The sequence below is a fragment of the Aphis gossypii genome, chromosome 2 (assembly GCF_020184175.1).
Source record: "Aphis gossypii isolate Hap1 chromosome 2, ASM2018417v2, whole genome shotgun sequence".
NCBI lineage: Eukaryota > Metazoa > Arthropoda > Insecta > Hemiptera > Aphididae > Aphis > Aphis gossypii.
This window is the reverse complement of record NC_065531.1, coordinates 67,041,829-67,065,584: the sequence shown is the minus strand read 5'-3', so window position 1 is coordinate 67,065,584 and position 23,756 is coordinate 67,041,829. Positions and strand designations below refer to the sequence as shown.

Below are 23,756 nucleotides of genomic sequence, written 5' to 3'. Positions count from 1 at the left end.
TAGGTAATAAGTATACATTTATCATGTATAGTTGTTAGTATAAGTTCCGTGAAAAGAATATGCGGGTGGTTAGCGGTTCCCAATTTTTGTAGTTGGTCTTTCCGAATAAAAATTAGTTTGGCGAATGCAATAGAAAAAATTGTTAGCGTAATTTTTTTTTCTCATTCCTATTATATCAATGGATTTAATCAATTTTGCCGCCAATTTCAGCGGGGTGACGGAATTGCGTCGAGGAATTTGCAACGAGATGCAGCAAATTGTTGGCAAATAAATTAAGTACATATCTCGCGGTGCTGTGAAACCGGAATTTTGAATAAAATAACAATGGCACGTTTTGGTAGACATCAGGACATCATACCTTAGTAGTTAGTCAAACCAAATTGTACATTACAATACTGTTAGTGATTACATTAAGTAATGCTGAGGTCAATATCTCTTTTGCAAAACAAAAAACATGTTTGATGTAAAATATACTACAGTAGGTTTGAAAATGCTGCTGAAAATCGATCTTTTATTAAACAATATAATATGGTATGTAATCGATTTATAAATTTGTAAATATAGAAAAATAATAAAATAGACATAGTTAAAAAAAAAAAAAAATTATTCATTTATTATATTATATTACCTAAGTACATATAATATTATACGTATATGCATAATATATTTTACATATTATAATGAATTGACATTCACAATACAAAATAAAAAAGACGTAAAACGTATTATGTTAGTTCAGTCTGATACACGATAATTTGAGCGTAACATATAATATATAAATATATATATAAATAGATATAGATCATAATATGTATAATAAAAGGAGATATAAAATACTGTTAATATACGCTATGTATGTACAAAATGTATAGTGATGTTTGATTGGATATAAAATAAATAAGTACTTATAGTTATAATATATGTATACTAAACTACGTCACGAGTCGCGATATTTACAAAATACAACATTCTGGCAAAATTATATACGTAACAAAAAAAAAAAAAACACAAGTTAATTTTATTGAAATGGTCCAGTATAACTTGTTGAACACTTGTTACGGCCGCGTGCGCACTCCAACTCCTGTATTTCAAAAAACACACATAAGGGTTAGTGGAAAAATATGTTTATTGTTTTTCGGTCAATGACTTTAAAAAAAGCACTATTAGCTATTTAAACACATTATACTGATTCTTACTATACATCGCGACTGCAGCGAATAAACGTACACCAAACATAAAATTAAATCGTACCATTTTCATATCATGTATATTGTGTATACCATATTAAAATATTAATGCGTCAATACTCGTGTGTATATAAATAGAATACAACGCTGAAACACTTATTCGTGTTGTATTTAGATTTAATGGATAACACGAACCAATAATTTTTCAAAGTGCTTTCGTTTTAATAGACCATGAGCACCGAATGCACACCTACCTATACTCGTACTTTTGCGACCTGCAAACATATTATGCACTTATATTGAGATGTATAATTTTTAACGTGTCATCGCCGAGAGTAACCTTGCAAAACACGCGATGAACAGAGAAATAACTATAATATTATGATCGCCGAGTACGAATATAATATTTATACTCATAATTAATTTGTAAAAATCGCATTGATAAAGTGTAAGCAAAATGAAGATACCCAGACAAAGTAGGTACCTTTTTCAAATTTATCCGTTTAAATATTTGTGTACGAACACGTTGAAAAACGGTCAACAACAACGACGACACATGCAAGTAATATAGGTATTCCTATTTCCTACACATGTACACTGTACGTCTCACGTCTGTACACGAATACGAAATTATATAATAATAATATCATATGTATCTATAATTTACAAATATATTATTAACACAATTGTACAGAATACGATGTTTTTCCTTAATTCTCAATTTTTCAAACCGGTAAATACACCGATGTACCGTTAGCGCACTAGGCGTGAAATATCAGTATACATCATTATAAAGTTCACGGAATAGTGACCCTCTCGCAACGACTATATGGTTATGCATATATACATAATACATACATACTATATATGTGCACGGACCATGTATGCATATAGAATTTAGTGGACGAGAAATAATAATTGAACAACACGCCGGCGGCGGCGTTAGGACAATAACATTATCCTTTATATTATAATCTTAATGCTCGCGTGTTTAAAAAAAAAAACATGATAAAATACTTTTGGGAGTCTGTTTACCGCCTAAGAGGAAAACTATACGAGCTTAAGATCCGTAACGATATGAATATCATTATTTTTTTCCATTTAAAGGGTTTACGATTCTATATATAAATATATAATTACATCGCGTCCTATATACGTCCGGGTTAAGCTTACACGATACGTCGGGAATGTGTCCGTCACAATCATATACTACTATAATACAAATAGGTACCTATAAATAGTTGTTTAAAATGTGTAAGAAATAAGATGTCAAAATTGATTGTGAATTTTGGTAACATATTCTATAACAATCGAAAAGTTTATGTGTTAAAAAGTATAAAACGTAGTCCATAATACTAATATGGGTCTTACTGAATTTATTGATAAAAACAGTATGAAAATTTGTCGAAAATTATCGTGGATTTGCATATAGGTCGTTGCTTTAGACCTTTAATTTTATGTAATTGATATATTTTTTATAACTATTGTAGCTAACTGCATGGATTTGTCCGGGAAAAATTAAATATTACCAATGAATTTACTTGGTTTAATCTTCATTAAATTCAAGCTACACATATTATATATTAATAATAATAATATTGTATAATACATATTAATTTGTGTGGTTTTGACCAAGTATAAAATACAGGTCTAAAATTATATCCAATTATAATAGCTATTTTATTTCCTGTAACCAATGAGCAACCCAATACGAACAAAAAAATATTCTTTTTTTATGAGTTAAACAATCTTTATGTAAGCAAAATTCAAGATTTTTTGCAAAAATTGGGTTTGAGTTGTTTATCCTCGGTATAGGACCTTACTTATGTAGTTATGTATCATTTTTTAATACTATAGACTTGACCGTGGATTGCTTATAAACATACAAACACTGTTTTTTTTTTTATTAAATAGAGATAATATAATATTATAGTTTACGTTTACGTATTTATAACAGCATAATAAAAATAATAATAACGATGAGTAATGATGTATAATGTATAAATAATGATCGTTTTTCGAGCGTACAGAAACGAAAATCGTTGGTACTTATATTTACATAACCCCAGTTTGAAGCGGTCGAATGGTTTTCTTTTTGAATGTCATACAGTGCTAAATCGAAATAATAACTGATCAAAGACGTATATGGGGGAAAAATCAAGGCATAAATACCGAGATTGCCGACGTGTCGCGTCGCTTCTTCATATACGGACATACGGTATGAATGGTATGATGGACTGTAGCAGAATACTTAACTCGCCGCTGACTAGCTAATACTTTCTGTACCTATACTATCAGATATCTATTATATATATATTATCACGTAAATAATTTATAATGCAGCGAAATTGTCGTCGTATATCGCACACGACGTCGTCAAGACGTGTTAAACGTGTAAACGTTACGAATAGCGATTCGTCATTGCAACGTCGACGGGTCATTCTGTATATATAATGTCATAATATTAAATTATATTATAGGTACAAAACGTTTAAACGTGTGGACTGTGGGTGGTGTATAAATGTATAATGCGCCGTGTAAGTACAGCGCGTCTTTAAAACACGTAGCCTGTACAGTGTACACCTACGCATGACAATTTATGGATTTGTTAATGGCGATAGTGAAAATGTATATATTTTTTTTTTTTGAAAATTGTTTCGTTTAGATGAAAATAAAATATAGTTATTATATTATACTATCATGGGTAATGATCTCGCTAAAAACATAGATATATTTAGTGTACAATCGCTGGTTTTTTTTTTAAATTGAAAAATACTTTTAATCCAAGTCTATGATTATAATATTTGAGTTATCTTACGGCCTGAGCTGGTCTTTGTAAAGTAGTTAGGCAAACACAATATACACGATGATATTATTGAGTGATGGAAGTTTGAGCGAATGTAATAATATTTACCAAAATATAAATAGTCCGTTCAGGCGAGCGAAAATAAATTTTACTTACACGAGTGATTTGCACTTCGATGTGCATGTGATTATATTTTATTAATTTTTAATTTACATTACTAGGTATATTACAATATTAATGACTTTTTAAATTTAGAGTTTATAGTTCATTATTGTTATTTATGTATATGATCTGATTATATTATTTTAATTATTTTCAATTGGCATTGCGTATAACTTATATCTGTAAAGTTATATTCGTACTTCTTCTATATATACTTATATCAAAACAGTAATTTCGGTATAATTAATACTCGCCCGAACTGACCAAAACGTATAATTTTCGCAAAAAATAGAACACGTTGTTGGTCGATTCGCTCAAACTATCTATGCCCCCCCCTACATTATAATAATGGACAATGGTTTGTACAACTCACGCAAAGCGATCGATTACTTAGGAGCGACGGGTGGTCGACGACAGTTGACGCCGCAGGTATTAATCGTCGCCGCTACCGTAGTACGCCTTGATGATCTTGTGGTACTGCGGTACTACCGCGGCCGAGTTTTTGCTGCTGACCACGTAGAATCCGTTGGGCTTGCCGTTGTTGACGAACGATTTTTTCACCGGTTTGCCGGCCGCCCGTGGCTTGTAGTAGAGCGTGCGGCGCGGCAAGATCTTGGAACCGGCCGCCGACGGATGGTCAAAGTCGCCGGCTTGGGCGTACTGCAGGTGGTGCAACTGCTGTTGCATCTGTTGCTGTTGGTGTTGCATCGCGACCAAGTCGTTGACGCCCTTGTAACGGCCGCCGCTCAGCGCGTGCTTGATGGTCGGCAGGTTCCAGTGGTACACCTTTGCCGGTTTGCCGTTGGACACGAACCCCACGGGCACCGTGTTCATGTTCTTGTAGGGCGTCTGCTGTAGCGGCTGTCCCAGCCTCTGGCGGACGGCCGAACCGTCGTCGTAAAAGTGCGAGTGCGGCGGCAACTTGACGATGAACATTTGCGAGTCCGAACCGCCTTTGCCGTCCGCAGCGTACTTGCTCCTCGATTGGCTGGCCAATCGTTTCCGGTGATGGTTGGCAACGCCACTGTCGGCCGTACCGCCACTGGTCCGCACCCTCTTCATGCCCAGCTTGTTCAAAAGTTTGGCGTTGTGCTGTTTGCTCGAAGACTGCTTGGTCGACGACGTCTTGGCCGGAGCCGCTGCCGGTTCCGGCGTGCTCGCCGTCGACTCGTCCGCCGAGTACATAACCGGAAACCGTTGGCTGTCGTAGTCGTTGGCCGTTTCCGCCCCGCGACCGTCGACGTCGTTGCCGTTTTCATCAGCCGTCGACTTTACGCTGCCGCGGTCTTCCTTTTGCTTCTTAGCAGCCGCCGGTACGACCCCGAAAGCAGCTACCATCGCCGCGGCCACCGCAAACACCAAAACGATTTTACGCATCTCGCGGTTTCCCTGTGCACTTCTGAAAAATATATACACACATAATATGTTAGTAATGTGATGTACAATTGTTGTCATGTAATATACTTAGAGTAATAGCCTTTATTGAATACGATATTTTATTTTTCATATTTCTATAATAAACTATAATTAATTTATGCATTTATTACAGTATATAAATTATAACACTGAATTTATTTGTATTCTAAATGGTTGGTGATTACTTTATGCCGCGCTATTAATAAAATTATGAATTATATGACTCTAATAACAGCGTTGTCAGTATCATTATATATATATAATATATATCATTTTAATTTGAATTAAGTAATAGTCGGTTTTGTTGTTGTGTTACAAGATGCAGATGAATCGCAGGAGAGGCAAGATAGTAGGATAGGCGTTTAGGACACAGAAAAAAGAGAATAATGACAGAAAGACAGGACGACTGTGCGGAATACTTGAACGATACTGCAGCCCAGTGGCATGTCGAGTGCAGCGAAGGGTGGAGGTGAAGAAATACATATGCGCCTTCCAAGTACATTAAATGATATTTTAATAATATAGAATACAGAATATTCCGTATAAACCAGTATTTACTTCTATAACGTTATTTTCATGATTAAATTAAAAATAAAGGTTTTCATATTTTCGTTATAGCCACGTTCGATACATTGCAAGGTTTTCGGCTCCCAGTCTTCCAGAACGAAACTTTTCTATCGGAAGTTCGTCGTTAACTCCGACAATATTTTGTATATTATGTATACCATAATATACACAAAAATATATCTATAATATACGTCAAAATTGTAAATTGTAATTCTATTTGTGGATAAAAATACAACACGTACATACGTATAATATTATATAATAACATTCCCGCACTGACAACGTGATCGAGGAGGACACCTTGATTGTGTTGCTGTGATGACCCGGCCACCGGGCCAACAAACTAATAATTATAATAATTTGCGTTCGTTTATTTTGTACTTTTTCATTCGTCGCACACTTTGCAGTCGTATAATAATTATTGTTATAAATTATGATGGAACCCGTGTCAGTTGTGTCGGCCAACCGCTCGTAATAATAATAATATATAGATCTGCATTCGTTTAGAACGAGAAAAAAAAACGTTGTTGTTTTTCAATCCCATATATTATTACACACGATTCGTGCACTGTATAGCAAGTTTAGAGAAGAACGTAAAAATCTGTTTTTACTACACGTCTCCACCCACGCTTTACATGTATAATATGTGTATGTGCGTACTATCTACGTCTTATTGCTATACGCAACAATTCAATTACAACCGTTATATACACGCCACGACAAATTCTCGAGTTCATATTTTTCTACATAATATTATGACACGTGTGGAGTGCGGACGGTAATAAGCGTTTATCATGCGTTCGTGGTAGTTATATTATAGTAAAATATGCAGTTTGCAATTTTTTGCACTGATGTCTCGTGATTATCTTCATGCCATAAGCCCATAATCCTCCTCCCACTACCTAAATACGCACTCGACGGGATTCCGAGTTTTTATTTTTTTCAAATCTTTCTCTAGAATATCATTAAACTCATCCTCGCTAAACACATTTCTATAGTGTATGTACATTGTATGTAGTATTTGCTATGCATGGTGTCTGGTGTCGAGTTCAGAAAAACTGAATAAATGTTTTCGTAATGGCTGTAGTGTCCGGCTCACTTCCTAATTTATAGATATTTACTGCGCGAATACATTACAATACGTGTTGTCTCTCGCCTAAGTCATAATGAAATAAACATGCTTTGTCTTGTAGATATCTACATGGTCGTAATTCAACGTCCAGGATAATATGAAAAAAAAAAATCATAAACTGATCGATACAAACCTTAACCTACCTACTTTAATTATGGTCGCAATGTCGCATAAACAATTTTTACTTATAAGAATTGTGTGAGTTGATGTCTGGAAAGTTATAAGTATATATTTACAATTTATAAATCAATTATACTCTTTTTTTAAATTCATATTGCAATTATTGCTATGGTGGAAACAGTTTGATGTTCTGCTTGTTTATTTTGTACACAATAAAATTAGTCTTCGCAAGGTTTCCGGGAATAAATTATAAAAAAGCTTAATTAATTTACCGTTATAATGAGCGTCACAATGTATTTAGTATTGTGTTCGTAATAATATTATTCCTAAGATAGTATTACTTATTCATATTTCATATTGGTTTTATACGTACTTTAGTTATATTGTTGTACTCTAATATAGGTACTTATCGTTAATGTATAGGTATATCTAATAGAAAAATATTATCATGTCGTAAAAACCAAAATAACGAAATAATAACCGTATGATCGTCGTGTATTTTTCAACGCATAAAATAATATAAAAATATATATTATATTGTATGCTTTACATAACATCTTACACATTATTTGATGTTGGAATACGTTTCAGTATATAATTTTAACGAGCGGAGGAAGCAATGACCGGCGCCTGGCGGACACTAATAGTTATGAATCATAATATCGTTAAAAATGGAAAATCACTTAGATTACAGTCAACCGATATTGTACATTATCAGAGTTATTATAATCGTTTTATAATAATAATAACATATATTAGTTGTCGGACCGGACTTCTGTCTTAATGGAAAAAAACACACGATGCTGCAGTTAGCAGATATCCCTCGGGTGTTAAAGTAAATAAAGCCGTAATTTTATTAGGTACAATTAGAATCGATATTATAGATTTATCTAGTATATTTAGAATATTTATAAATACATATATATATATCAATACTGAATACATATAATTACAACGAAAGGATGATATTTACTATTTTATAGTAAAGAAGAAAAAACCGGTCTTGAGTAAAACAGTCGACCACCCAACTCCTACAAACAGTAATTCGGTATTTATCATCCTTATTATTATTTGATTTAAAACACAGTCACGCCTACTAGCCTACGTACGTGGTTCGCAGAACATATTTTAATGAGGTAAAAAGAATAATACGATACAGAAATTATTATTTTTACTTTAAGTATAAATACGCACAGTCATTCAGTGAAAAAAACCATTATAACAACATTATTACACTTGTGTCTTAACACGGTGAAGAATGCATGGTATATAAAAAAGCGCAGGTACACGTAATAATAATAACAATCATAGCACATGGAGAATTGTAGTGTAAAGCGTAGGTATACCTTGTAGCCGGTAACACCGGTCGAACTCGAACTCGGTCAAGATCGAAAACTCGAAGTCTAGAATAGTATAAATTAGTAAAAATTACTATGTCTCTCTCATAATGATATAAAGTTATGAATATTGTTATAGGAGCGACGATGGCCGGTGAACTATGATATAAACATAACCTATCATATCTCGAAGTCAGGACCAACATTACTTAATAAGATAATTTTTAAAAGTAGAATGATAATATTTATTTTTAACAGAGGAAATTGTTTTGGTTCAACTTTGATTTAAGCGTACCACTGAATTTTTTTTTAAGAAAATATTAAATCAGACCCGGCTTAAGCATAGTAAGATTTAAGGGGACCAATTCCCCTTGTGTCTTATTACTCTAATCCCTCCTTGTAGTTGTACTCAAGGATCTGTATGGTGTACAGTTCACAACCCAAATTATTTTGTGCATCATGTGATTATGTACATAATTTGATTGTGAATTTATTACTCTATTCTTTAGTCCCGATATATAAAAAATATATATAAATAATCTACTGTTGAAAATTGCAATAGAAAAAAAAAAGTTTTTTTTTTATTAAACGATTGAATGATAAACTATTATTATTATTATTATTATTATTATTAAATTACTCGTCGTCTGCGTGTACGTGCAGGTGCACATAAATTGACGTAAAAAACCACCAATCAATTTGAAATGTTAAATGCGGTATACCTAAGTATATTGGTTAGTACTTCGTCGATCTTTTCCATTTTGCAGAATTTATATACCACAGTCGCTTATATTCACGTATAATACTGAAATTATAATTTCACACACATATAGGTACTCATGTAATAAACAGATTATAAGATTATATATAATATGTGAATATTATGGTCGTTTTAGGAAAACCTAACCTAACGCTTATAAAAGTTAATAATCTATACATACGAGTTACCGTTTAGGCCTAGATGATGAAAACTGTATTTACGGGTATAGATGCCATTTCAGTTATTACATTGAAATTACTTTAATTAGAGACTTTCGTTTTGTTCGTGAATTTCTTATCAATTAAAACTGTGGTAGTGACGTTATTTTTTTGTATTTATACATTATATACCAAGCAAGTTTTAAATGACCTGTTCCAATACTTAATAAAATATTTTCTATTTATTCTGTTATACCGTATAATTGCTTTAATTTGTTTATATAGGTCTATAGGTGTAAGTATAAGGCCAATTAGATACGGCTAAAATAGAGACGTCAATACATATTATTATATAGGTGTTATGTGGTACCTAAAGTTAGTACCACTGATACAGTCATGAATCCTAGAAAATGTCGATACCGTGCACTATGCATGTTACGTTGGCGGTATTTGAGCTCGAAGGTCTACTATAGCGCGATTTATACTAAAATTTCAGTGCGATGATATGCTGACGAAATGAGTTATCGTCTCAATTAACAACAGTGACAGGTTCTTTTATAATAATTAATGAACGTATGGAATACTTCACCGGAGGCCACTATATAACTATCGTTTAATTTTTGAATATTACGTTGTACACTTATAATATATTAAATAAATATCGTACAAAGCGTATTATCGCTATATTATCAGAGTGTGTTGACTTTCAATCGCCGGTATATTGCACAATAATAAATGTATATACTATATAGTTTTAGTATGGACGTTAATGTCGATCTTCCACAGTGTTCGACGTATATGCATAAATATCTGTAATATATCTATCACGTGCACGACGTCGAGACGCATATATATTATCGCGTGCATATGCAGACATCGTACGGGTATAATAATATTTTTATATTAATGATTATAATGCGTATTAGATGTATCGATGGTCTGAGTGAAAAAAAAATGCGTATTATTTTATACCGCACAACACTGTGCCCGCGAGGTGGTAATAAAACTGGCTCGCGCCTCATTCACACGGTGGAAAGCGTATATTATGTACAGTGTACACTATACGTACGTCTAATAATACGATTATTATTATTATTATTAATGATAATAATTGAAGAGTGAAAATGACAAGCGTCGAAAAAAAGAAAATAAAAACAGCGCGATCTCGACTGTACACGCGTATATAATGTATATAATATGATGTTACAAACCCATATATGGATAATATACGAGCGAAAAGAAAATTATTATTATACAATACACACACACACGTACACATCATGTATACGCCGTACATATAAATATATAATATTTTATATGTGTCATTATCACAATATCACCTGGAAGACGTGTATCGATTGCCGACATTCCGACAATGACATCGGTGAAAAACTGCAGATTATTGTACGGAAGCGGGAGGGCGACGTTGGCGTGTTTCACTTTTAACGAGAAGAATGAAAGTCACGGCCATATTTCGAACGTGCGCGATTTGGGCGCTGCTGAAGACGTACGCAGACAAGTATATAGACAACACGCGGTAAAGTAATTTGTCGATTACACACTTACGCGTATTCTTACTGTGAATATAGGTTGGTAAATTATCAAAAGGTTACCATGAGATTATAAGATTATAGTATTATACTTTCTACATACATTCGCAAAATACGTACTTTACGAGTAAGGAGTAATTGAAGTGAAATACAGTGAAACTTCCTTAATATATAACAAAGTCTCATGGTGAACAAAAATACGTATTATAGAGGAATTCGTTAAATAGATTTAACGCATGATTAACAATGAAGGTCGCGGTCCTCAAAAATAATTCGTTAAACAGAAAATTTCGTTAAATGAAAGTTCGTTGAATGAAAGTTTCACTATATTACTAGGTACATAATATTATTTATTTAAAGACGATATGCGTTCGTTCAACTCCAATAGTGTTATTATTAGTTTTATGAAACTACGATAAAACTTCTATAGTTGATAACTACAATATTATGTGTAGATAAATTTAATAATAACATGAAATACGTCTATGACATTATAATGAAATGTAAAATATAATAATCATAGATACCATTCATACCTAACCTATAGTTAGATTATGCAGTTGACGCCGCTTATAAAACTCACTGGTATAATAAAAGTTTCAGTTGCTTGTTAGACTCATAAGTCATAATCATCTGGAATGTATCCAAAAACATAAAAAAATTCGGCTATAAGATTCAAATTTCGTAAAAAAATTGTAGAAAATAAACAGTTTTGATTAAAATTTAGAAATAAATTGGTTGGTTTTAAAAAGTTACATGTTTTTGTTAATTATTACTGGTTTTTATTCACGCTTTATAATGTATGTATGATAACAAATTTTATCACACTTCATATTTATTATGGTATTGTAGTACCTATAAAAAGTCACTCTGGCACATAATACAAAACAAACCAAAACTACATTTTTTTTTCATAAATGATAAGTACAAACTTATACTAAAGTATAATTAAGGATTAATTAGAGAAGTTAGCTCAGACAGGAATTTTTATAAAAAAAGTATCGTTGATAGCATTATTGTTGTAATAAAATTTGATAATATCGAAGTACGAAGTAATGGAGCAATAAAATGGTTTGGACTGAGTAAATCGTAAATGGATTATTGGAAGGGGACTCCGCAACCAATATACGGCGATAATTATTTTCGTAGTCGCGCACTTCGATAATTTGTTTCTCGTTAATTGTGTTAATTTTATTTTTATGTTTACGGAATTTTAGCTCCAAACACGGATGATGACTACTACTTGAATTGATAAAATTGATAAATTGTACATTCAATTACGGAAATATGTAAGTAACACACACACACATTAATCTCGCATCGCACGTTTTACTGTCTCAAACGACGGACGCGTTAAGTATGCTGCACTTTTATTATACTAAACGTAGTTTGTTGCTGCCCACAAATGTTTATGTATTTATATTTTTATATGTTTTGATGGAGAAGAGTGGGTTTTTTGTATAACTCTACACATGTTTACATCTCATATGTTGGTGTTCGCGTGCAGTCTACATAATAATAGTCGCATATTATATAGGTATACGTGATAATAAAAACGTAGGCATGAGAAGTGCTGCCACTCAGTCATTGTACCTATTTAATATTATATGACTATGAAAAAGGTACTGCAGCTTCTTCGGTCGTTTTACATCTTACGTGGACTCAATACAATTTATTTTGCAATAATAATACTACGTTCGTGATTATATTATCGACTTGATACTCATACAGACTACAACTATATAATAATTATTCATGTGCCATTTATATGACGTTAAATAGTTCGATATCTATGTATATTAACTACCAATTATTAATTAATTTAAGTAATTTAACAAGTATATACAAACGTTGTCGCCACAGTCGCGGCCGTGATTTATCGAATTGTGACGAATGCAATATCATACTTGGTTCAAAACTATTATTAAAATAATTATGTAGTGGCGGTAACACGATATCATTTAACGGCGTCCTTTATTTTATAGTAAGCGTTTTAAATTTAAAAATACTCGGAATCTCGAATGTAGTTTAATGGTAGTATACACCTATATTGATACCCAAAAGCGGTAGAGTTGAATTGTATTATTAAGGTTAATAATAAGAGGAATTTGAATCAGATTGAATCAGGAAAATTCAAAATTATTATTTCCATCAAAAACATTATACTAAACGTGAAATGATAATTATACGGTTGATTTAATATTTTAGACGTAATGGTGCAGACGGTGCAGTTTACACACACACACACACGACTTGTTGCCGATTACCATAATAAACGTTACCGGTGGTTGGTATAATGGTATATGTATTATGTATACACAATATATAATATTATAATCAATATAATCATTAAATTGATGCATCACGATGATGCGTATAATAATGGAAATTATTTCGCAAGGTTAACTATGACTTTGAGGAAATGGTATATAAAATCGTAAATGGAGATTTCGTGTTATTTATTCGTGAGATTATACACCCGTAGCGTACCTAGGTATATACGTACCACGGAGAACGACAAAATGTCAAATGACGTGTGCTCGGACGCATCACGGTTCGTTGCAGGCGAAACGGTTAAACACGGTCACGGGTGTGACGTGTCTAACGTTCATAAAAAAAAAAAAAAGGCGACCTAATCCAAAAGGGTCGTTAGCAGCAACGTGCTCAAGCGTATAGAAGACGCCACTGCTTCGCTTATAGCGTATTCGCGTGCCTTAACGTCGATTCCCGATCGGTCTACCGCCACTGCCGCCGATGGATTTGTCGTAAAATCAACGTTTACCTATACTAGGTATGTATACTTGCTGAGCGATGTGTGCTACGTGCGACAATTCTGATTTATCGACGATAATACAAAACGCGCGCATTACACAATATATATTATTACATTATGATAATAATAATAGTAATAATAACACGGCCGCGCTCGCGTTACCGTTACCGGACAAAAACGGATTCTTTTGCGTTGACCTTGTAAGGGGAAACCAGGTGTTTGGTGCGTCTGTTCTATACCAGAACTAGACGTATCTACAATAATAATAATAATAATAATAATAATAAATAATAATAACAATAATAGGAACACACGCGGCAGGTAGACGTCGCGGCGGCGGCAGGTACGACCCGCCCGTTAGACCGCGTATCCGATCGCGACGAGCGCGCAATACGTCAACGTCGCGTCGAGAATTCCGAAACGGTGTGCGCGGTCGTCGATTGTCACGCGTCTCTCTTCCGACCGGGACGTTTATATCGCGCGTATTAACCGAGCGACCGCGGTCGTCCGCCCCGGAACGGTATACGCGGTCACACGATATACCTATATATAATAATAATACCTAATATATGCGACGACGTACACGCGCGTAATAAACTATGCCTATAGGTATGTGCTTAATGCGTGTTATGTGTGCTGATCCATCTGCAGCAAATAATATATGTGTTCGATATAAACAATAATGATGATGATAATAATAATAATAATAATGTATTATTACGGCACGCACTGCAGCTGGTGCAGTCGTCGTCGGTCGCGATCCGCAAAATACCTACATAATACGAGAGCAGTACCTAATAATAATGCAATAATAAAAAAAAAAACGCGTGAAATAACTTGACGACGTCGTAGTATCGGATTATTATTGCAGTCGTACGTCGAGATGGAAAATGCGTCTCGCGCGATTATCGCGGTCCGGCGCAGCGCGCGGCGGCGGAGGCATCGTTCGCGCGACTCCGACGTTTGCCGCATTTGTACAAAAACCGCTATGGAAATCCGAGACGTAGGGGCACGCGTATAATATAATATAATAATATATTATTATATTGTACGGAGAACTCGTCGCCGAATCGATTGTTATTTCCCGGCCGACCGACATATCATTATTGTCGTCCGACGTCCGCAGTCGGCGACCGTTTATATATTATACTATATACTTACGCGTACGTTATTGTCGGACCGTCGAAGAGGAAGACACTCGAAGACCGAAATGTAAACGCGCGTCACGTCCCGCGCCGGCCGCCGGAAATGTATATTATTGTTTCCCCGCTGCAGACATTATAATATTATCGTGTGTTCGACGTGTACAGTATAATGCGTATGTGTATTGAAATATTAATTTGTATTCTCGAACGGGAAAAGTCGGAATGATCGGTCGATTGAAAAACGGTAGGCAGGTATATTGTTTTAAGTGGAAAACCCCGTCTAGGCGTGTGGCATTTGTAAGTAGCGTCGTTGTTCCGCGAACTTTTCATCGTAATGTCCTGCACTCTGCAGCAGACATTTCAAAAGTCTTCTACTCGGAGCTAGACGAGGGACGTCATTCGTAGGATGTAAGGATACTGCAGCAGTGGCGCGTTTTGCAGTGTGTTGTATTGTACTCTCCGCCAGCCATAAATATTTATGCAAGCGATTTATTTAGTATAGAAATATGCTTTAGACATCCAATAGTTTTCAAATGATTGTAGTTCATATTTGATATAATTATATCGTGAAGATTGATTACTTTAATAGAGTGTAGAGTTTAGACTGTTTACACTGTTAACCCTCCCTTCTAAAAAAAATTCAGGTTACACGTCTGCGAAGATAATGTGTGTTTGCATTTTGTTTTTATTAAGTTATGATGATATTTTAAAACTTTACAAGATCCTAATGATAATTTCCAAATTTCAATTCTTTGACTATTATTATAAATATTTCAAAACACAAATACCTATATAATTATTTTACTCTGTATTTATGTCCTTTAATAATATCAATTATACGACAAAAATTATTCATACTTTAATGTTGTTTAATTGATATTTATTTTTAAATCATAGAATATTTTTCGAGTGAAGCGATCGACTCAAATCGCACTTAATAATAATATGGTTCGTTATTTGTAAATTATTTTGCATTCCATACAAAATTCTAAAATTATGGCTCTGGGCACTATTATGATTTGGTTGTCCGTATTTTGCCGAGTGTCTTTAGTACGCATTAGTTCGCATATTTTGGAAAATGGCAATATTAATTTATTTATAATTCTTTTTGGGTTAAAGAAAAAATAATTTAAATTTTAACCTCTTTATTTATAGCTCTAATTTATTATTGAATTATTTTTTAACTTTTCTACTTGAGTAAACGAGTTAATATACACACATTCCACTCTATAATGAGGTAGAGGTAACATTTGAACGTTTAATTTAAATTGTATTTATAACTACTTACTATGCCAAATATATTATGATATATACATTTATTACAATATTTATATATGGCATTCATGTATTTTATAATTGAAAATAACTTGTTAAAAACCAGCTTAAATAATTAAATATACCTATCTATACGTTATCTATACGTTTCTAGATGAAAAATGATTTTTATTTAAAATATACAATTTATAAATACATAGCTTTAATACTTACATATTGATTTTTAATGTACATACTATTAATTTGAGCTAATTAAAAGTTATAATTAAAACCATCTAGCATTATTATTTTAGTAACTAAAATATTTATGTCATGAGTATTTGGTTAGGACATTTTCAAGTATTTAATTTGACTAAAGTTGATCTCATTAATACTTATTAATTAAAAGTTATTATTATTGACTATAAAATGAAATATATGCTATATTTATTACCTGTTTACAAGCTACACTATCGATTCAAAATTATTAGGTTTATTAGTATATAACCTACTCATATTTTCAAAATTATTTAATTTAATTTTTTTGAATCTTTATAGCAATTGGACTTTACAATCGAAGAATCTAAGATTAGTTTATATAAGTAATGTTAATAGTAATACTACATATTAAGTTAGCTATATTACTTAAATCTAATATTATTTTAATAGTTCAATAATCATTTTGCTATGCTAAATATATTATACAGTAATCAAATAACTTCATAATTGTTAATTAATAGTTGTTAATAAACTATGAATAAATAAAATAATACATTCATGCCAACAGTAAATAGGTATAAAATAACTAATAAGTAGCTTTTCGGTGTATAAACATGATTTAATTTTTCTTTTAATACACTATTATTACGATTGTGAAAATTGATTAGAGAAATTTAATAATTAATACATCGAATATACTGTATTTTAAATTACACTATTTTATCTTGTAATTGGAAGTTTTTAATAAATATAGTATTGGTAGAAAATACAAAATGAATCCTATAAGTATTCGTATTATTATATTATTATTGATGACATGCATGAATTGGCGGGTAAACTATTCAAAGTGGACCGGATATTATAGGCTTGTGCCTTGCATGTCAAACATGCGTAGAACGATATACCCGTATTTTATCTGGGACATGGTACAGGAGCTAGCAATTTAAAAAAAAACGCATTTGTCTCCCCGGGCTATAATATTAAATAATAATTGCATATACAGTGTATTCGTCACCAGAATTCCCGTCGTAACATAGTCGACCTGAAGAGGTGTTAAACCAGTTTTGTGCGTTTTTTTTATAAGAAATCCAAATCTAAACAATTTATATTGCATCTGGATAAATAACATATAGAGCATATTATTTTTATTTATATTTATTGTCATGATAAAAGAAAAACATTACTTTAATTATAGGTATGGTATTATACTATTATAGGTATATTTGATATTTTTTATAGCATAATTACTATTAAAGTTTGGCTAAAATATTTTAAAGTATATAATAACCCAGTTTTAAAAAAATACTTTTAATATGAATTATTTTTAAGGATAATAAAAATTAAGTGTTTGAATAAAACATTTATAGATTGGAAAAATGACAGTCTTTGTTGGCATTTTTAATAGGTAAGTGATGTTTGATATACAATATACATTAATACTTATACTATTTATATTTTTTTGTAAAAAAGTACTATTATTAGAAAAACATTTGTCTATGTAATTTATTATTACCATATAATAAGTAAATAATGTAAGTATAAAAAAAAAAACAGGAAAATAATATTAGGAAATTCTTAAGTAGAAACTACATACGATGGATTATTAATAATACTATAATAATTACTACTTATAGTACTTAATAACCATTATTTACTTAGTTTTTTTTTATGAGTTGGATTCTTTTATAAAACTTATCTATTTTATTTTTTTACTATAATTTAAAAATAATATATTGTTTGTATTGAGAAACGAAAAAAAATTAATTTTATTGGGTACTAAAATTGAGTAAAATATATGTGTGGCCATGTAAGTAATTTGTTTATTTTTTACAATACAAATAACATTTTCGATGTTATTAGTCAGGTCGAGTTATTGTATTTTACTTTTATAGTTTTATCTTTATTTAAAACCTGTCATTTTCCTCTTATTTTAAGATCAACTTGGTCTCTAGGCCATTGATTATCAATTGTATACGTATATACTTATATTTTATTAAGAATCATTTACTTTACTGTTCTTAATATTATCTTTTAATAATATGTATGAAAGAAGTTAAAGTTGATTTTCTTAAAATCAAAAAAAATAATCCAAACTAGGTATTTCAATAAAGTAATATGGAACCATATACTCGTATGTCACTCGACCATTGAAACGAGAGAATTTTTTATAAAAAAAATAAATTGATCTCGTTATTTATAGATTTGATTGTTATTTTGGTGATATTATTTTTCCATGTACCTATTCCGTCAATCATCTCATCAATTTTGTCAGTCACAATGATATGGCTCATACTCAAAGTATTGAACACTTATGGAAAAATGTAAACATTAGGAAAAATCGATAGTATGGGTTCTACGAATAGATTTCTTCACAAAAATTCCCGTTTCAATAATTGGAGAGCATATACAACTTAACAGTACCAATAATTTTAATATTTTTTTAAAATTAGTATTACGTAATACATACACCGTATTGATTATATTAGTAAATTGACATTTGATTTTTTAAACATCCAACATACTACATATTTAATAATAATTTCTAATATTAATTTGAATATTATTTATATCCCTGTTTAAAATTATTACCAGCGACAAAATGTATAAATATTAATAAGAAATCGGGCTATGGCTATCGTATTTATTTAATATACATATTTTAATGATTAGTAACGAAAAATATTACCAATAAATAATTTCTTTTAAATATTATAACGTGGAAGAGTTTAACCTTATGATAGTTGACCATGATCTTAGAACATGCATGATGTCATGGAAATATTTTTCGGATGTGTATATAAGTAATTTTAGGATATTATTATTTTTATTTTTTTTAATCAGATAATAGTAATTTAATTACTAATAATTACTAACTAGTATAATACTATAACAAAATTAGTATTTTATTATTCACGACTAAACTGTAATTTAAAATTTAAACGAATGACTAGCTCAGTAAAAAACTAAATATCAACTAAAAATTAAAAATGATGGTTTAAGTATGTAAAAAAACACTTGCTAAAATCCAATAATAATGCAACATAATATTTTTATAGATTAAACTATAAATATGAATTAGTATATAGGTAAAGCAATACGGCCAAGAATAATATTAAAAATTATTTATATTAGACTTATTCGTAAAATACATAACAATATGTTTGCATACCAAAAATATTTCGAATATTGGACATTTCAGAGTTGATAAGCTCGAAATAAAATGTAAAATAATATGCCTATTATTAAATATAAAAATATTATATTCTTGCTTTAAATATGCAATTGATTTAAATCTGGACATATAAATTGAATATAGGACGTGATTATTGATAAATTGTTTACATTTTTAATTTTTACCAATAAAGTAGTTTGTTTTGTATTAAAATTCTGAATGGCAAAGTCTTTTTTGGTTTAGCACGTGTCGTATATTTTAAATTTACAGACGCGTTTACAACTGGTTAACTTAAACGATGTTACATGTCACCCGTTGACCTAATATACTAGCCATAGTATAGCCATCAAAAGAAATGCGTCATACATTAAAATTCATCGTTGTACTCGTATGTCGTCCCTTCAGTATTCAATAATGATGTAGAATATGAAAATTTAAAAATAAAATAATATTATTTTTCCCTATCACGTATAACATGTATGTGCTGTGAAACTATGCCCGAAGACACAAAACACTAGAAAAAAGGTTCAATATGGTCACGTTCACCAAGAAAGGACAAGAAAGGAAACATTATTTATTCATAAGTTAAGTAGAAACAAGTAAAATAATATAATAATAATGATGATGTAATGCCTATAGCGCATACACTTCCGATACACTGAAATGTGTATAGACTTCGGACACTACGACGGCGGTGAACGTATTATTTGCAGAGGTCGTGAAGAAAAACGTACGTTTAACCCAAACAAAATGACCTCGGGTCAGGATTTTATTAAAATTATTTTACTATTCTTTTTTTTTATAAGACCAATATTTTTCCCTTGATATTTTTTAAATTTTATTTTTATTCGTTTTATTTACCGCAATGCCGCTTATAGTCTACAATCAATCATAGATACGTTGTTTTACGTTTTTAATTACGGAAACGCTTTCAGTTTTTATAGGTACGCAATTGTTGCAGTACCACTCTCAATAGCATCTTTATAGATATATTATACTCCGTAATCACGTCGGCCACAACTTACAAGTACCACGATAGTTATGATATATTGATATCTAAATATTTTCAATATTAATTCATTCGTCGAACAATGGAATTGAATCACGTTTATTTTATTTTCTCATATAATATGAACGTTGTACCTACTTGCATGTATAAATGTATAATGTATAATACAACGTATGTACGTATAGCCGATGACTGTATTATTATATTATGCGGACAGCAAAAATACGTTTAACTTGTGGCTGAAGTAAGTCCTTGTAATATGTTCTGATCGCGAATAAAACAATATTATATTATGCGTTTCTTCAGACACAACATTGCAAGTGTAGCCCACACTCAACAGATGCCTCACGCAGTTGAGGTCTTCAAGTGTCATATTTTATTTTTTGTCACCAATAAATTTTCTAAAGAGGCACTTGAGTTTTTTTTATTTAAAAATATAACTATACGTACTAAATAATTATAATGTGAATGAATAAAATAATTCATATTAAATGGATATCAGATGGTAATGTAGTATAGGTAGAAAAATAAGATTACTCGATAAATATATATCAATATATGCAAAATTTATTACTATCCAGAAAGCATTTGAAATGATAATACTTGTAAGTTAAAAATATCGATACGATTGAGTTTAGTTCCGCTTCGTTTGAAATGTTGCAATGTCAGCGTTAGGGTTTATTGTTATATTAATTATCATTTCAAAAAAACTAGTGGATTGTAATAAATAATAACTGCACATGATAAGACTAAAAAAATTGTTTTTTTTTTCAATTCAGTTTAAATTACATATAAGTAAGTTCACGTTGAGTGCGCCAACAATATTTAACCATGTATGATAAATGTACGTGATGCACGCGAGTTATCGAATAAAATATGTCTAATACTATAATTTATAGTAATATTAATATATACCTTTATATATATAATATATATATATACCTACAAGTAGAATATACTGTTCAGTACTAGGAATACGTTCACCTTCGATTTTTAAAGAAAAATAAAATATATAATTCGAATATAGTTAGGTATATGAAAAAAAAATGTTCCGAATCTAATGTCATTTGTAGTAATATTAATTTAAGTACCTTTATAGATTATATACTACTATATATATATATATATATATGTAATAGCTATGAAGTATAATTTTGTCGTGATAAATAAGTGACAGCTTAAAAAAAATATACAATATCTTAACAGATAATATTTTTTTTTGTACCATGTATTACTATGGTTAATATTAAGAATTTAAATAAAAAGATTTATTTTGAAAACTTATATGTTTTTTTGGTTATACAGACGTATATTTTTAAAAAGTATCAATGATTTTTCAATCAATAGAATTTATGCTTAATTACATTTCATAATACTTTGTGTAAGTATCAAAATTAAATTTAAAAAGTTTTTTTTTTTTTAATGATACACACTGATTTAAATATTATTGGTAACATTATAGTTGTATGACACAAAATGACCATATTTTAAGTAGGTGCACATATTAAATTTAAAAATTTTATTAACTCTGTTTTAGTATTATTCAACTTTTAAATTTCTTATTTTTTGATATAACTTTTTTTCTTTATTCATAATCAGACTAATCAGTACACAAGAAAAAATATATCTAAAAATAAAACTATAACTTTGAAATTACAATATTTATATAAAAGTGTTATTTTTTCTCCCTACTTCAATTTTAATATTTAATACATAATATCTTATGATAACATAATATATTTATTATTTTTAGTTACATGTATGCAGAGGAGTTTTACTAAATAATTATAACAACTTGACATTTTTGAGTTGATATAAACACTTAAGTATAATTTTTCTATTTTAAACACTGTACGTACTAATACACGTACTAATAATTTTATTTTGGAACATTTGAATAACTTAAACTATTAAAATAAAATAAATAAAAATACTAACCTTGTTATTTGTACAAATAAGCTTTATAAACAAGTATATGAATCAGAAGAGTGCAATTGTATTTTCGAATGGTTGTTACAGTGTTTTACGTGTGTTCGAAGACAATTTGTGAACCGAAATCTACTAAGCCTTCACCGTGCCAAACTTCGCAAAGTGGAAGCCGAAGATCAACTGACGACGCGACTGAGGTTAGGAAACGCGGCAAGCGAGGCACTCATCTCTCCATGCCGGTAGGTACATCTTCGAGTAGGAAATAAAGAGGGCGGGCAATATTGTTAAACACACATACATATCCATACACACATACTACACACACTACACACACGCACACACATACATGCGCGCACGCACCCATACTCGCTCTCGCACAAATAACGTATATTGCTATTAAAAATCTATTTAAAAAAAATGTGAAAGCATTTTTTCACAGTTGCCACTCGATTTTTTCCTATTTTTATTTGAATGGTATTTAATATGTTGTTTTAAAACTAATTAAACGTATATTAGTAGCGTTAGTAGACCGAAAATAAACGATGACCAAACTCAATTATAACAGGGACATTTTTATTTTTTTACTTTCCACAATACAGTGCGTAGTTAATATAATTTAGCATCTATACCATATTCAATTTTCATTCGAAAATATAAAAATCTACTATGCATATTATATGAGTATAGGGTATATTGAGTAAAATCGATAAAATAAAACCGACTTACCGTATGTCTTTATATTTTGAATTTGTGAATTTACGTATGCGTACCTTTAACTTTTGAAACGAACGGTTTTGTACAGTTGATATAACAGTATACTTTTAGTATTTGCCGTTTGTTTTACGAAAGTGCTACATTTTCGTATAGCTATCGTATAAAATATTAAAACATCAACGAATAAAGTAAAAAGTAAAAGCTGCGAATGTCCGAGTTTTTGTACAAAGACTATAATAATAATAATATCTGTCCTATCCGCGAATCGATAGTCTGACAAACGAGTGTCGCACAAACACAATCAAATAATGTATGATTTTTCTTTCAACCACGCAGTTATGATACT

General features: G+C 30.9%; 1 protein-coding gene across 2 annotated transcripts; it reads right to left on the bottom strand.

Annotated features, from left to right (window-relative positions):
- Positions 1 to 620: 620 nt before the first annotated feature.
- On the bottom strand, positions 621 to 22,897 carry LOC126550075 (uncharacterized). Of its 2 annotated transcripts, none has more exons than XM_050200979.1 (3): positions 22,706 to 22,897; positions 4,546 to 5,554; positions 621 to 1,081 (listed from the first exon to the last, which is right to left on the bottom strand). In XM_050200979.1, exon 2 carries the CDS (start codon positions 5,530 to 5,532, stop codon positions 4,588 to 4,590), a length of 945 nt encoding a protein of 314 aa, XP_050056936.1. In that variant the 5' UTR covers positions 5,533 to 5,554; positions 22,706 to 22,897; the 3' UTR covers positions 621 to 1,081; positions 4,546 to 4,587. The 2 variants fall into 2 exon arrangements, 1 of the variants encoding a protein (XP_050056936.1); XR_007604090.1 differs by having other exon boundaries at positions 673 to 1,081; positions 4,529 to 5,554; positions 22,706 to 22,896.
- Positions 22,898 to 23,756: the final 859 nt, after the last annotated feature.

Coding starts and splice junctions, on each gene's coding strand:
- LOC126550075 (XM_050200979.1), bottom strand. CDS start 5,532: ATGCGTAAAATCGTTTTGGTGTTTGCGGTGGCCGCGGCGATGGTAGCT.